This window comes from Hydra viridissima, unplaced genomic scaffold, assembly GCF_058129835.1.
Source record: "Hydra viridissima isolate aposymbiotic clone 2 unplaced genomic scaffold, HvirCarnegie_v1 scaffold_6, whole genome shotgun sequence".
Taxonomy (NCBI): domain Eukaryota; kingdom Metazoa; phylum Cnidaria; class Hydrozoa; order Anthoathecata; family Hydridae; genus Hydra; species Hydra viridissima.
Genome location: NW_028324305.1, coordinates 2,061,753 through 2,078,313, shown reverse-complemented (window position 1 = coordinate 2,078,313; position 16,561 = coordinate 2,061,753). Strand labels below are relative to the sequence as shown.

At 28.6% G+C, this 16,561-nt stretch overlaps 1 protein-coding gene, 1 long non-coding RNA gene and 1 pseudogene across 4 annotated transcripts in view; 1 reads left to right on the top strand and 2 right to left on the bottom strand.

The window, feature by feature from the left end:
* The window catches only part of LOC149886585 (uncharacterized), a 2,837-nt gene extending 867 nt beyond the window's left edge, over positions 1-1,970 (top strand). For both annotated transcript variants that reach the window (XM_090091145.1, XM_090091146.1), the window contains exons 2-4: positions 1-225; positions 1,005-1,107; positions 1,419-1,970. The exon at positions 1-225 is cut by the window's left edge and continues 85 nt beyond it. In XM_090091145.1, the coding sequence (XP_089947271.1) occupies positions 1-225; positions 1,005-1,107; positions 1,419-1,813 (723 nt within the window). In that variant the 3' untranslated portion in view covers positions 1,814-1,970. The remainder of the gene's footprint in view (positions 226-1,004; positions 1,108-1,418) is intronic.
* Positions 1,971-6,533: 4,563 nt separating this feature from the next.
* On the bottom strand, positions 6,534-8,538 carry LOC149886584 (E3 SUMO-protein ligase ZBED1-like; annotated as a pseudogene).
* Positions 8,539-11,573: 3,035 nt separating this feature from the next.
* Positions 11,574-15,705, bottom strand: LOC149886583 (uncharacterized). 2 transcript variants are annotated; one of them, XR_016453735.1, is made up of 4 exons: positions 15,530-15,700; positions 15,306-15,364; positions 15,043-15,164; positions 11,574-14,268 (listed from the first exon to the last, which is right to left on the bottom strand). It is a non-coding gene; the product is annotated as an uncharacterized LOC149886583 (long non-coding RNA). The 2 variants fall into 2 exon arrangements; XR_016453736.1 differs by lacking the exon at positions 11,574-14,268 and adding an exon at positions 14,278-14,789 and having other exon boundaries at positions 15,530-15,705.
* Between the last annotated feature and the right edge of the window lie 856 nt (positions 15,706-16,561).

The following is a 16,561-nucleotide window of genomic DNA, read 5'->3' as shown; positions in this document are numbered from 1 at the left end:
ATAGCACCAAACAAATACCTCAGTGGAAACATATATTCTACATACTTTGCATCAAATATCAATGATTGCGGCACCTATTGCGTTAGAAGCCCATCCTGTGTGTTTGCTAATTTCAACAGTAATGAAAAGACTTGCCAGTTGATGTCATCAAATGCGAGTCTTTCAGTCAGTAAAGTTGATCAACAATGGCAAGTATTAACAACTGATGTTGCCAGTGACGTAAACGTGAGTTCATAATATCTTTATTAAGTTGCAAATAAGTTGATAGTTAATTTGGTTATAGTATTTCACGTTTAAGAATTAGTTAGAGGTTTTAAAGCAGACTCAATAAAAGTGAAATTGTTGAAAATTGCTTTAAGTTGATGGTAGTAAAGTTATTACCTTGTAATCTGATTCTTGAAACACAGGTGAGCAGGCAGACAGGTAGTCAGGAAGAAGTTTGTATTTTTTAAAAGTTAAACAAGTAAAAATTTTACAAAAAAAAAAAATCAGAGGTAATAAAAAAAATTCTTTGGATACAGTCTCTTTTTTTAAAAAATAAAATTTTTAGAAAAAAGTAGAAAAAAGTCAAAAACTACTTGCTTACTATTTAACAAAAGTGACAAGAAAAAATTTTCTTTTGAACTGGAAACTACGCTGCGTAAATAAAACTGTCAGATTTGTCACGATTTTGTTGGGCTCGGATTGTCAAAAGAGCTGGACGAGTCTATTTTTATTAGAAAATAAAATCGATTGTCTCTCAGTGTAGATCAGCGTAAAAAGTTTTTTCGGTCTTGTTGATCACTCAAATAAAGGCTCGAATGGACCTACAGTTGCACCAAGAAACAAAAGCTCAATTAATTCGCGACTATTCAGACCGAGAAGTTTTTAAATACTGCAGATCATTTGCAGTTTAGTGATAGTAATAATGACCATATATATGACAATATATTTTGTGTAGATATTACAAGTCGATATTAAAACCAAAAACAGAACAAAGTTTGCTTACATATTATTTTCTTTAGGTTGGACCCTATTGCGAAACTAACACACCTTGCAGCCCGAATTATTGCAGGGATGTATGCTCAATAAATGATGGAAAGCTCGTCCACGACTTCTTTTGCTATAGTAACGTTGGATTTATTTCATATTTTACTGGCAAATATTTTTAAAAACTACATTTTTACTATAAAGGCTTAAGGTACATTTAAGAATAACGTCAAATACTTGGCATAATGCTACTATCATTTGGAGTTTTTAATTTAACACAATCTTGCGTATAATTAGACTAGAGCTTTCTTTTTGAAGTTTACCCAAAAACTCACTTTTCAGATCTTATAGATTTTATATATACGATACTATACTACTTTAACGTTTGATATTAAAAGCCTTTATTTTGTTTCAATTTTTCTTTCAAATTTTACAAATGACTTTTTCAGCTACATTAAAAGTATCCCAGCTCGCCACCCCATCTAATTCTGGTACATATTCCTGGTATGTGCCAGCATATCTTATTGATAACGATTATTCAACCTTTTGTGATACCTGGACAGATGATATGAATAACATTGATTGGATAAAATTAGATCTAAACCATATCATCCAAGTACGAAGTGTTTCCATCTATGTGGATACATCTTATGACTCTCATATCAGGCGAGTTGATGGCTGTTATGTTCAAGCAAGCTGCAATGATAACGAATTCGAAACTTTTGCAACCTTGAAAGGCGTTCCAGAAGAGACGTTCTTGTGGAGCGGTAGCTTACGCTTCTTCAGAATAATTCAAAATAAGAAAGCCGGATTAAGTTTCAAAGAGATAAATATATGGGCATAGTTCAAATCCACTATTGACGTTGTCTCAAATAACTTCATTTATTAAAAAGATATAATTGCAAGCAGAAGTAAATTTTTCTTTAACTAAATTTATTTTTGACTTATTATTAAGTAAATATAATATCATTATAAATGAAATAAATAATAAAATATATCGTTATATATATATATATATATATATATATATATATATATATATATATATATATATATATATATATATATATATATATATATATATATATATATATATATATATATATATATATATATATATATATATATTTAATATATGAACTTCAATAAATACGAATTCTCTCAATACTAATTTTTTATTTTATCTAAGAAATTTTCGCTAGATTATTGATACTAGCATCTTCAGCTTTAATTACAAATATTATTAAATTAAATTACAAACAAACATTAACGGTAATGTCACTTTTTAATGGCTTCTTTAAACTTCGCTTTAGTTGGGCTTCTTTAATATTTCGTAGGTATAAAAAGTATGGCGTCCAGAATTGCGTTTTTACATATTGACCGTCATCTAAATTCATACCTCCATTTTTAGGTCCGCATTTGTTGAACTGAATTTCGATTGCCTCTCGAACTTTTCTTTCAAATTTTTTGGGTTCTACTTTTAGCGTCTTTACTTGATCCCATTTTATATTACCTGAACATATAATTTTATGATGGCCAATTGCATATTGTTCTAATTTTTCTTCAAAAACATTTTTTTGGTGTTGTCGTAGGTCGATCTCACTTTATAGTTTTGGAAACCAATGGTTATTGAATTTACTATTATTTAAGAAAGTCAATTTTACTTACAAAATTAAATTTTAGTATAGAAATTGTATTCCTATTTAGCTGTTCTTGCTTTTAAATGATTTTGTTCGGAGATAGGGATGGCACTTTTACTTAATTTGATGTAAAAACAAAACAAAACAGTTACCGTAAAAGTAAAGACAGTTACCGTAAAAGTGAGATCGACCTACGAAGGTAATGTTATTACACCTTTTCTTCTTTTTTCCTTAAGGATTTGTGGTTATTCACTGAATTTTATTTTTTATTTCATTTTATTTGATTATCACTGTCGAGTAAATTGTGTTAAATGATTGTATTTTTATTTTTGAATCTGAATAATATTGTATTCCCTTGCATTATGACGAGCAAATACTTACATATGTAAAAATAAATATTTATAGTTAGATGGTTTATAAATAGATTTTGTAGAGTGACCTTGCTGTTCATAGAAAAAAGGTTGCAGAAGTAGAACAATGGCTAAATAATCATTTTTGTGCTGGTGATAAAAATAAGGTATTTTAAAATCGTCAAAAAAAATACTTTAAAAAAAGTAATAAACATTTGTGTGTTTGTTTTTGTATAAATATATATGGATATGGATAGTAAGATTTATATCATAAAAAGCAAATAATAAAAAAATGTAACTTACGTAAACTTATATAAAAATAAATTTAATATACTTCTTACATTCTTTACTTATTAAAGAAAAAATTATTATTGAGAGAAAGGTGTCGAAGATATAAAGTAAGTTTAGCAAATATTTTAATGTTCTTTTTTAAATATTTTCTGTACCAAGTAAATGCTGTTTCAATGATATGTATTATTAATAAAAAATTTTTGGAGCTAAAAATGCTTTTTATAAAAAAGCAATATGTTTTACATGCGTTTTGTAAAACATCTCGGTCAAACGATTCTTTGATATGTTGAAGCACATGTTAAAGGCTTACATAACAAACTCCTAATGCATTGTGGGAGAAGTAAACAAAACGCCTGTTCAAGCTTAATGTTCGCAAATTTATTTCTAAATCCATTCAGTTCATATTATAGAACATAATTTATACATAATTTGTACATAATTTATATATATTATATATATTAATAATGTCCTTCATCCATTGCAAGAATAACTTCAGGTGACATCCTTAAAAGAAGAGAATTCATGAGTTAGTACATAAAATGGTTTATTTTTAATTTATTCACTACAAATTTAACAACTTTAACATTTTTTATTCTTGGAACGAGTTCAAAATACTAAAAGTCAATTGTAATGACTACATTTTCCTTCATAAAATTTTATCTGAACATTTTATTTTTGAATACTGCCCTAATCACACAGATTTTTAGTGCTAACAGGTTTTTAAAAAGATGCTTAGATTTTATTTTTATTTAATTTTTTTATTTATATATTTATTCTCAAAATGATGAACTCGAAGTTTCGTTCGTGAATTTTTATGATAACGAAGAATCGCTTGATCTAGAAGCTAATTATAGATATCGAGACAATCAATGTGATGTCACTGAGAGAAGTTGTGGTACAGGGGTTAAGAAAGTAAGAAAATTGATGGTAATGTTCAGCAGTTGCCCTCAAAAGACGATATCTTGTAGAAGCATCTTGCGACTATTTTATAAAAAAAACTGTAAGACTAGAAAAACAACTGATAAAGCCATTTTTTGTCAGGATGCAAATTTGTTCACAGCTGACATCTTAAGGTTTTTTTAAATTGCTTTGTTAAAGTAATTTATGACATTATCTAAATACTTCAAGTCAAAAACTTTATTCAGCTCTTATTCATGAAACTTTTTCTACTATGTAAATGTTTCAACAAATTTGCTTAGGAAAGCATCTTGGGAAGTTTATTCCTTTTTCAAATTGTTGGGTGGTTGTCGGTAACAAGCATTAATGAAAATGGTTATACTTATGTAATACAGTCTATGAGTAATGACTTTGAATGTTGAATAAATTTTTTCATAAATAGTTCAACTTTAAACCCTCTTGAAGGTACTGAAATATTTATTCTACTGGTTCAATTTTATTGAGTTATTTAATTGATTTTATTGAGTTATTTAATGTTATTAGAGATGACAAAAGTTATTAGAGATGACAAAAGTTATTAGAGATGACAAAAGTTATTAGAGATGACAAAAGTTATTAGAGATGACAAAAGTTATTAGAGATGACTTTTGTTTGTGAGAAAAAATTGTTTCCATGTATGTAAAAACAAACAAAAATGTAAATAAATTTATGCAAAAATGTAAATAAATTTATGCAAAAATGTAAATAAATTTATGCAATTTATGTAAAAACAAACAAAAATGTAAATAAATTTATGCAAAAATGTAAATAAATTTATGCAATTTATGTAAAAACAAACATAATAATTAATTACTATGCAAAAACAAATTTTAATTGTGCTAGAAAACTGAAAGTAAAATAATGTAATTTTTATCAGCGTTCTTGCATTAAACTAAAACATAGAAATAAATGACAGTTTTTCATCACCAAAAAAGAGGATCTTTTAAAAGCAATTCAACAGGTATATAAGATTAAAGCACAAAAAGACTTGAAAACAATTTCTTTAATTTTTTTAATATGTACCACTTATGTATAGTGTATGCAAAAACAAATAAAAAATTGTTGAAATGACAGCAATAAAATAAAAAAATTAATTCTTTGAAGAAGAATAGGTTTTTTAGTATATACTTCTTACCTCTTTTTATTTTTTTTTCTTCTTTTTTTTTTTTTTTTTTTTTTTTTTAGTAATTTTATGATAAAAAAATCAATTCGGTTCTTAAAAACCTTCAGACCTGGAGAGTAAAAGTTTAAAAAAATATACCTTAATCTTAATAATTTTCAATATTATTAAATTAATGTTTTTAAAGTGGAAATCAGTTATTTTGTAACTTTATCTATAAAAAAAAAAAAAAGAACAAAAATACTTTATTACTATAATTGCTAAAGCATTATTATTAAGCATTAAAGATTCTGTAAATCTTGTTAATTAGGAGATAAACTGTAATTGAGAGTAATTTGTTTACAAATAAAATATTCTTTTCAGAAAATACCAAAATAATTTAATTAAAACTGGATTCATAAGAGGGAGTTCTGTCCCTTTGTCATTTTTTTAGTGACGTTTGAAGGCGTTAAAATTATCATAAAGAAAATTATGAGACTTCCTGCCTAGGTTTTCAAATCACACAATAAAATTTAATAATATTATTCAGAATATTAAGTACAGGCGCACCAACTCTCTACAACATGGGCATTCATCGAAAGAACTACTTTTTGCAGCAAAAGTTTCTCTTAAAAAAGAAAATAAACTTGATGAGATACATGCAGTAAAGAGAATTTTTGATAATAGTAACAAAATATCTCAACCCCCTGTTTATTAGATTCAAGAATAAATTCCTACCCACCCTTTTTATTCCAAACCCCCCCCCCCCCCTCAATCTTGTATAAAGCACGCAAGAGTACAACTTAATAGTTATACTTACATATATTTAACAATGAATTTAATAAATATATTAGAATATATATATATATATGTATATATATATATATATATATATATATATATATATATATATATATATATATATATATATGTATATATATATATATATATATGATATGTATATATATATATATATGTATATGTATATATATATATATGTTTGATCAATAGTTCAAACCGAGACGAGACCGAGACGAGAAGTTAGTACTTCTCGTGTGACCGAGAACGAGACCAGACGAGAAATTTAATAATTTTTGAAAACAAATTTATTAAAATCAAAGTAAAAAAAAAAATGTAAACATGGGTTTTGACAAATAGACACAAATGACATTTGTCAAATGTAAACAACTCTTTCAAATATTAATTCAGAATTTTTTTGCCAAACTTTTCCAACAAGACAATGTTTTCTCTGATTAAGATGATTTGTTCTACTTTTTCTGGGTGTAAGTTGTGTCTGGATGATCGGATGACATTTCCACCTGAGCTAAAAAACTCTCTCTGATTTAGTTGAACTTGCTGGAATAGCTAAAATTTGTCTAGCTAATGAAGAGAGTTCTGGCAATGTATTTGAATGCAATTTCCACCAATCAAGAATCGGAAAATCTTTTTTGGCATCAGGAAAATGTTTACTCTAGCACATTTCGCTCAAAATAGGATTCAGTTCAGATGTTGGCTCTTGTGTTTCAAGTCTGACGTTTTACTTTCGCTTCAGTTTTGAATTAGGGGACAAATCTGCTGAAAGGACTCTGTCAACAGGTTGGCACTCAACATTATCCTTAACCTGTGAGGCTAACTATTCTTTTCTTGTTTGAAATTTTTCAAACAAGAAAAGAATGAAGAGCTTCAAGTGAAGTCCCTTTAAAGCAGGATTTAAGTAGTTTGCTGCAGCACTTAATAAGTTTTCAGTGTGACAAAGAGGAAATCTTTTCTCAATGCAGCTTTTCAAGTTTTTTGCATACAAGACACCGTAGCCATTTTTTCCATCCGTCTCAATAAATTGATCAATTTTGTCATGGATTAAATAAAGAGAATCGGCGACAGTGTCAATTGTTGGAATAGACTCAGCCGACCACGTTTCTGTAGCTTCTTTAAGTGGTGCCAAAATTTCTACTGCTCCCTCGATTGATTTCCACTGTAATGCACTGATGGTCTTTGAAGAAAAAATATCTTCATTTGCACATAAGCTGATAATTGCACTCTTTAGATGTAGGACAGAAACCATGCAATCCAGTTCACTATTCCATCTTGTGTCAACAGATTGGCGTTACTGTCTAAAATTGATTCCTTGAGCGTCTGATTCTGATTCAAGCAACTCAGCTGCAACTGTTGACTGGTAAGTTAAAGAAGCCAAATCTTTGCATGTTTGCAACGCATCATCCATTCCAGCAGTCATTCCAAATGTGTCTCGAACTGCACATTGCAAAATATGATTGTTGCACAAGTATTGGTCAAGGCGCTTTGACAATTTGACTGCAAGCTTCATGTTTCTTGCCTGGTCGTTTACGCAGTACATTGGCAAATCAGCAGGCAAATTTAGTTCTTCTAAGAAAGAATCCAGCTTTCCTTCAATTAAGATACCTGTGTGTCTGCCTGGGAACTGTTGGACATGGGATGTCCAGTGATGTAGTCTCCAATTTTCGTCAATTGCATGAAAAGTTCAAGAAATGTAGCTGTCCTGAGCTCTAGAAGTCCAAAGGTCAGAAGTAAATGCAGCACTTTTTAGATTTGGCGTAATCTCCGTTATTATGCTCTTCATTCCAGCTTGAACTTCTCTTGATCGAATTGAAAGCTTTGTTGAATATGTTGTTCTATGATGAAGGCTAAGTTTAGGGTTTGCAATGTCAAACAATTTCTTGAAACCTCTTCCTTCGACTGCTGAAAAGGATGCCAGATCAGTGCTAAAGTAATCCAGGATTGCAGAGTCAAACTGTTTTTGAATGGAATTGTCTTTGTCATATTTGGACTTTGTTTCAAGCATTTCGACCATGGTTCGTTTTTTCTTCTTAGGAGGAGGAAGAAGAGAGTCGTCAGTTTTTTCAGAATACTCAACGTAATCTTGGCTGTGTTTCTTTTCGAGGTGACGATGAAGTCCGCTTGTGTTTTCATCTTTTGTTTTCAAAGACTTTTTGCACGCCTTGCATTCAGCACCGTCACTTGTTTTTTAAAAATATCTCCAGATTTTGTTTTTTCTTGGTGAAATTTTTGATCGTTGAAATGAGGCAAGAATATTTCTTTTCAATATGAACAATATGTGTCAAGTTCAATTCCACTGGTAAACTAATGAAATTAAGTTCAAATTAATTCCAAATAAACAAAGAAATTCCAAAATTCCAAAAAAACTCCAAATAAACAAAGAAATTATATTTGAAAGAGCGCACATAACAGGGTCAATTAAGTCAGGAAAATCGATCAATTGTTTTAAAACTTTTAAATTTCAACGATAAAAAGTTAATTCTGCAAAACTCAAAAAAACTACGCGGAACAGGTGTGTTTGTTAACGAAGACTTTGCAAAGGAAACAATAGAAAAGTTAATTCTGCAAAACTCAAACGATAAAAAATTAATTCTGCACTCAAAAAAACTACGAACAAAAAAACTACGAACAAAAGAACTAATTCTAACTCAAAAAAACTACGCGGAACAGGTGTGTTAAGGGGGTCCTATACCATCAAACTTGTGTCGCTGACGTTTGACCTTAAAACACTTTTTACTGCATATAATAGGATGCCCAGGTATAAAAAAAGAAAAAAAACCAAAAAAATTTGAAAAAGTTTTTTTACGGGGTTAATAAACCATGTTGGGACCCGAAATACCCCAATTACTGTTTCCTTAATAACTTTTAAACCATATTTACTTATTAAATAAAATTTTACAAAAAGTTTTTTATTGCTATGAAGAACAATTTGAACTAAAGTCAATAAAATTTATTGAGTAGTTTATATTTTATAGATAAAAGACCATTTATATCAAAAAGTGACTATAGTTATGTTAGTTCTTATATCAAAATTTCAAAAAATACAAAGTAAAAAACTTTCATTTTAGTTCAGGTTGTAGATCAAACTTAAATGAATAACTTGGGAAATTTTTAGGTCAAATTGTAAAACCTAGGAGATTTTATTCTGGAAACGGTGACTAAAAATAGGCAAAAATCAAAAACTGAGAAAAACAAAAATAAGAAAATAAATAGAAAATAACAAGTATCAAAATAACATCACACATAAAAAAATCAATATGCTCCAGTTATATAAGACTCATAGTCATTTGTGTTTGTCTGTTCATAAATAAAACCCTTTCTTTTAGCTCTTAAAACTTTTCTTTGCTTTTTATAGGAACTACTTGACTTCTTGTTAGCTTTTTTTATTCTACATAAATCTCGTTTTGGACCATTTATGCAAAATGAAGCTCCAGGAGTAATGTTTAAAAATTTAAATACATTATGAAGCCCATTAAATCCATCATTAAAATGAATAACTGCTGAACAAACACCAATTTTAATTATTTTTTGACTGCAATATTGATATTTAGGGCATCGAGACCAAATCATTGCATTAAGTGATTCATTGACATTCTGGGTCATTCCATGCAAACATTTAATCAATAAACTATCGGTACTTAGGTCCATAAAAGTTTATACTTTCATATACTGGTTATACTTTCATTAGCAGCAGTCATGTATGAATCTAACATTTTGTTGTTAATTTCGTTATAAGCTTTGAGATTTATAGGATCTGTTAAACTTAGTATACGCGAAAAGGTCTGAATTGATGCAAAGGTCTTTGCCAATTTCTCGAAGTGCCATAACACATCTAGTGTTAATGTCAAAACATTTTTGACCACTTTTATTTGGTAAAATAATTTCTTTAGAGGTAAAAATATTTTTACTCCATTGACAATAAGTACAGGAAAGTCTCAGTTTATTTGCCCATCCTTTCTTTTCTGTTGTTAAATTTTGAGTACATAATCCCATTTGATTACATTCTGGGCAAACTGAATACAAACATATTGTTTCTGCCAAAATATTAAAGTCTATTAGCAAATAAGATGTATTCAAATCTGCTTCCTTCACGTTATTATTTTTCAATTTTAAACCACTTGCTGAACATGGAGCTTCATTTATAATGATTTCTGAAGTAGGAATTGAATTATTTATTGTTTTTGGTGGAGCAACTACAAATCGATTTCCATGAAATACTCTTTTTAAAGGTTTGTAACCTGACTTTCTTCGACCCATAACAAAATTTTAACTGCAGTACCAATTTACTAAATTCAAACAAATTAAATGAAGCACAAGGTTAATATAGTTTTGTTCCTGCAAAGTATAGCCAAAAAATGAGTTTGGCAAACTATACTTTAAAAATGCAGCGTTAACATTTTCAAACATTCATTTTAGCAGTGGGTAAAAAAGATCAGAGGAAACTTTTTTAATTTTAAAAATTACGTTGCTAGGGGCGTAACTACGCAAAACAATTTCAGCACTTTGTTTAAAATTAAAAATATACCAACTTGTGTTTTGAATTTATTTAAAACTAGCAAAAAAGCAACCCGTAATACGAGTTATGGTCGGTCTGTTAATTTATAGTGGCTGTTTTCCACAATTTAAAGTTGTAAAACCATAACTATTACCCTTTTAGAAAAACGCCTTCAAATTAAAAAATATGCGGAGGTAAAATAATTTACCAATTATTTAACATTATTTGAGTAATTTACAGCTGACATAGGTCATATCAGTGTAACGCAGAACCATTTTCCTCGACATTACTGAGTTCAAAACAATACGTTTTTAGTTACTGATACAAAATATTACTTCCTCATGCTTTAAATTGAAGAAAAAGTAAAGCTAAATTCGTGTTGTATTCTTATAACGTGAACTTTAATTAATAAGATTAGTATAAAGAGAACGTAAATTTTACATGAATTAATAATTCTTTGGCATCCCCTTGATACATGTTTCTTTAACAAAGGAAATTGTCTTTAAAACGTTAAATGCACACAACTATATGAATTTATTCAAAATATCTGACCATTTGACTATTGCTATTTATGGCACTAATGTGACCATTTTTATATATGGCCTCTTTGTTTCAATAATTTTTAGTAAACGGTTATTTAAAAATTCCTTTTGTTACTCGAAATTTAATTCTCTTTAATAATTTGACACAAATAAAGGACCTCCCTTCCCCGTTTTTGCCTTAATGGTGGTAAGGAGAATAGAGTTATCTTTATTAAGAGTTATCAAGTTTTTGATGAAGACCTTCTACCAGAATAATAAAATGTAAAACAGTGATTTACATGTATAACAATTTTTTCTTTCCTCAAAAGTGTTGCAAATGCAAACTAAGATAATTAATTAGTTTAACACCTTATAAAATTTAAGTAACTCGATATTTAACTAATGCGCAAAACTACAATTATAACCCCCCCCCCCGTTTAAAAAGATCCCCAAAGTTACGTTCAACGAATAATTAGGAATAAAATAAAGATTTTTAAAAATTGAACTAATTGCATATATTTATATCATTTTAACTGACAAAAATTTACAATAAAAGGTAATCAGGTTTTTTTTATAAATCATATAAATGCGTCAATCGTAAATCTTAAAGAAAAAAAAAAGGAATTGTAATACCATAACAAAAAAAAACACCAAAAAACAAAAAAAAAAACACCACATAAAACCTGAAAATCGATTTACCTATTTATAGTAACCTATTTTGACATAGCAGTTAATATAAACATTTATCGAAAATTAAACTATAAAATCTATTTCGAAGTACAAAAGGATTAACAATACTCTCTCTCTCTCTCTCTCTCTCTCTCTCTCTCTCTCTCTCTCTCTCTCTCTCTCTCTCTCTCTCTCTCTCTCTCTCTCTCTCTCTCTCTCTCTCTCTCTCTCTCTCTCTCTCTCTCTCTCTCTCTCTCTCTCTCTCTCTCTCTCTCTCTCTCTCTCTCTCTCTCTCTCTCTCTCTCTCTATATATATATATATATAAAAATCAAATTAAGATATAAATTGCATTTTTAGCATAATGTTGTCTTGGCTTTAAGTAAATAAATAAAAGCAGTAAGTTTCAATAATGAAACTACCTATAATTCATTTTTAACAATAGACACCAATATGAAGGTGTTTATTGTTAAAAATGAATTTGAACACAAAACATCACAACAATAACACATAACAATAGAATATTTACACTCTTGATCCTAAACTCCAGCGAAAATAACAAACAAAAATTAAAATATGAAAGTCAAAATTAGAAAACCAATTTAAAGTTAACTATATTTATTTTTTTACTAAACATATAAATACATAAAAGTATATTTGTTTTTATATTCAATATTTGTTATTCAATTACTTCAAACTTAGGACATTAAAACACCCTAGATTTAAAGATCAAGGTTGCATACTCTCTCATACACATTACGCTAAACATTAACAGACATTGTGTTTCCAGAATAATTAAAAAGACCACACAACACAACTCTAAAGCAGTAACACTGCCTGACACTAAATGCTGCCAAGTCACACCTCTGCTATAAATACATCGCTTGGCTGGCAAGGTTATCAATCTTGCTCAACATAATCCCAAGTCACACCACTTTGAAAGCATGGAAACAATATAATTTAAACATATATACAACTATAAACAAATATGGTTTTATATATAACACATATAAACACATTTTATAACAATATTAAATGACAGATATATTTATCAAAAACTATTAAAAAATATATATATATATTAAAATAATAAATAAATTTATACAAACAAAATGTGCTCACAACTTATAAACAGTCAATTTTCAAAACAAAAATCTTAAGACTATAAATTAAGAACATTAGAAAATATGACATTATTTGTGTAACACTTTTCACCTACCACACCTTGAATGAAATGTTTATTAATTTTGAAAAACAAACTATTAAATGCTCTCATTCTTGAACATGCAACATATTGTTGACCATGAGAGAAAATATATACCCCAACTCTATCAAATGTTTGACCTTGACTTTTATTGTCATTGAATGAGCCAATCTGACAGGAAACTCACGATGTTTCAGAACAAAAGGTAAATTAGAACCTGATGGAGCCAACTGAACAAAACAGAACAAAACAAAAACCCGTTTACCACCAGAAACACCTGTCAAATCCTCTGCATCAGTATAATTATTTTGAAGAGCACAAACTTTTATTCGAGTACCATTGCATAACCCAGCTTTGAGATCTAAATATCTAAGTAGCATTATTACACAACCAATTTTCAATTTTAAACAATGAGGTGGCATACCTGAAAGAGTTAAACTATTCAAACACTCAACAGGAAAGTCATTTCTTTCATTAGGTCATCAGTATCAGTTTGATCAGCACTTACATAAATTTTGACCTTACCCGGCAGACATTCAAGCACTTCTTCATTGATTAATAATGAATCAACATTAGTTGGTGTTAAAATCACGCATTTAGAACAATCCTTTTGATCAGCATCTCAGATAATCTTTTCAACAATCGATTTATTTTCTCTAATAATGCACTGATTTGGTATTTTAATGCATCTTTTATAAGGATTCTCCTCTTTGACAGGTATTCTTCCATTCTCAAATTTTAGTAGCCATTGGGAAAATTCACCTTCTCCATTTCGTATTCTAATATTTTCAGTTCGTACAGACTTCTGCACCAATTGCCAATGCAAAGAACATTTTATACACGATTCTACTATCTTTCTACTTTTTTCTACTTTGATTTTAACATACGCATCAATAGCATATTGCTGAAACAGTTTTTTGCCATAAAAGAGTGAAGAAAAAATTGTCTAACTGAAAGTTTATATTGTAATACTGAGAAAATGTAACATGATTTCTAACTAATGTAGCACGTTCAGGGTTGTGAACCAATTGATTATGCCAACCAGCATCACCCCTTGGAAAAAATAGAGGATAAACAATAGGATCTAAGTTGGCAGACAAACTTGATAGAGTTTTAAGAGGATGACCTCTTGGGTAAATAACATCTTCCCTGGAAACAGGTAGTACACCAACAAATACAACTGCAACTTCATTTTGTGAGGGGAGACTGATAGCAATTATAGCAACTTATGCTGGAACATCATGATTCCAAAATATTTATAGCAAAATCAGTAGTAAACAGCGCTAAAGACAAAAATCAGATTGAGATAAAAGAAATTGTTTATATAGCAAAATAATTTGTATTGGCTTTTAGTAAATGATTAAAAGCAGTGATTTTTAACAAAATTACCTATTTAACATTTTTAATAACAGACACAAATATTAAGTTAAGCCAAATGTCTATTAACTCAAAAGATAACAAAAAAACATCACAGCAACAACACGCACCATAAGTTAATATATGTGTATAATATAACTTAAGTAAGATAATATTCATATATAACAAAACATAAGTAACAACATTATGCAAAATGTTATTAAAATACATTATTATGTATTTTTAGAATAATCTTAATCTTTAATAATAAAGGCTTGAAAACAGCAAGACCTAAAGCAGTAACAGTTTGACACTAAAAACTATCGTGTAACCCTCTGTTAAAAGTACATCACTTGGCTGGCAAAGTTGACAAATCTTGCTCTACACGTTTACCAAGTCAGAGCACTTTGAAAACACGGAAACAACATAATATAAACAGATGTACCAACTATAAACACAATAAATGTGTTTAAATATGTATATAAGGTTAAATATATATACCTCATATACATATTTAAACACATTTTTAAAACAATCATATAACACTTATCAACACATACACAAACAATAAAAAAACACTTAACATTTTTATAAAAACACATTGATAAAACAGCTATAAGTGTGCAAATAAAAAAAATTAAAAATGATGCCAGAAAATTTAAAAAGATACAAAATATATATTTACAAACAATACTCTTTACCTTCTTTTTTTTTTCTTCATAAGAACTGTAATCCTCATAACAAAATTTAACCTTTACATACTATAACATGTGACATGCCATGTAAGTGTCGGCACAAAATTTTAATTTATTTTCTAAATTTTCTAAAAAAGAACAATAATAGTTAATAGCATCACAGAAATTTCAAAGTAGTAATAATTTCAAAGTAGTAATAATTTCAAAGTAGTAATAATTTCAAAGTAGTAATAATTTCAAAGTAGTAAAAATTTCAAAGTAGTAATAACCATTTTATGGAAATAGCATTAGTATGACTTTAAATGACATCCATACCCTTATTTTCCTTCTAAAAAATAAAATAACAAAAATAAAACTGCTAAAAGAAAAGCTAAAACAAACAAAATACAAACGATTTAAAAGATTAAAATCCTCTCTACTTTTTCTGATAAAAATTTAAATCCTTTCTACTTTAGCTAATAAAAATGTATATTTAACTATTTTATATACTTACTTCAATTATAATATGATCTTAACGATTATCATTTATCTTAATATGATTCTTTAGGTAATCTATCTAAACTAATAATTAAATTCCAAAAGGAAAAAAGTTTCAACTCGCTCAAGAGATCTTACTCCAATAGCCGCGTGCATTGAGAGAACGCGCTTTTTCAAAGCCTAGTAACTAATGACGAAACGACGTTAAACATTAAACGTTAAACGTTTCTGTGCTAATTATATTAAGATTATATTAAGATAAGATAAAGAAAATCCACCGCCCTCACAACAATAAGCAACTGCTAGCTTTTACTAATTGTTAATAATTAAAGGTTGCTTTGCTTTTTTTTTATTTCAATAAAAATGTAAATAGAAAGTAATTAAAAACTACATATCCGTCTGTAAATTTCAATGTTAAACAAACATTTTTAAATACTTTTAAAAAAAATTGATAAATCTCTCACAAACACTTCTTAAAATCTAAATACAGGGGCATTGGCATGGTTTAGTGATGTTCGAAACGATCCCCCGAATCCCCCGTTTGGTATGGTTCCTAAAACCCCTTTTCAATTTTTTGCTTTTTTATATTCAACAAGATCAAAATTCATCGGCAGATTTCAAATTACATCAAAAAAAAAAATTTCGTTTAAAAGTTAAGACCATTTAAAGTTATTTCAGGGGGTAATTTTACGCTTGGTGTTGTTATAAATCTTAAACAAAAAAAGATTTTTTGATGAAATTTGAAATCTGTCGATGAATTTTGATCTAGTTTATGATAGAACAAAAAAAATATTTTTACGATTAAAGGAGACGTAGTTCTAGGAAGGGGGCAGTTAGGGGCCGGGGCGGGGTTGGTTTAGCTCCAATTACCCTAATTTTTTGCAAGTCATCCTCATTCGACACCAGTATCAACATACTAGAAATTTGAGTATGATAATCAAAAAAAAAAATTTCTGGGGACGTGTGTTGCAAGGTCTTAGTACATGTTCCTACGCACCGTGTATTACAAATCAATATATAGATTTTTTGGGTTAAGGAACTAAAATTT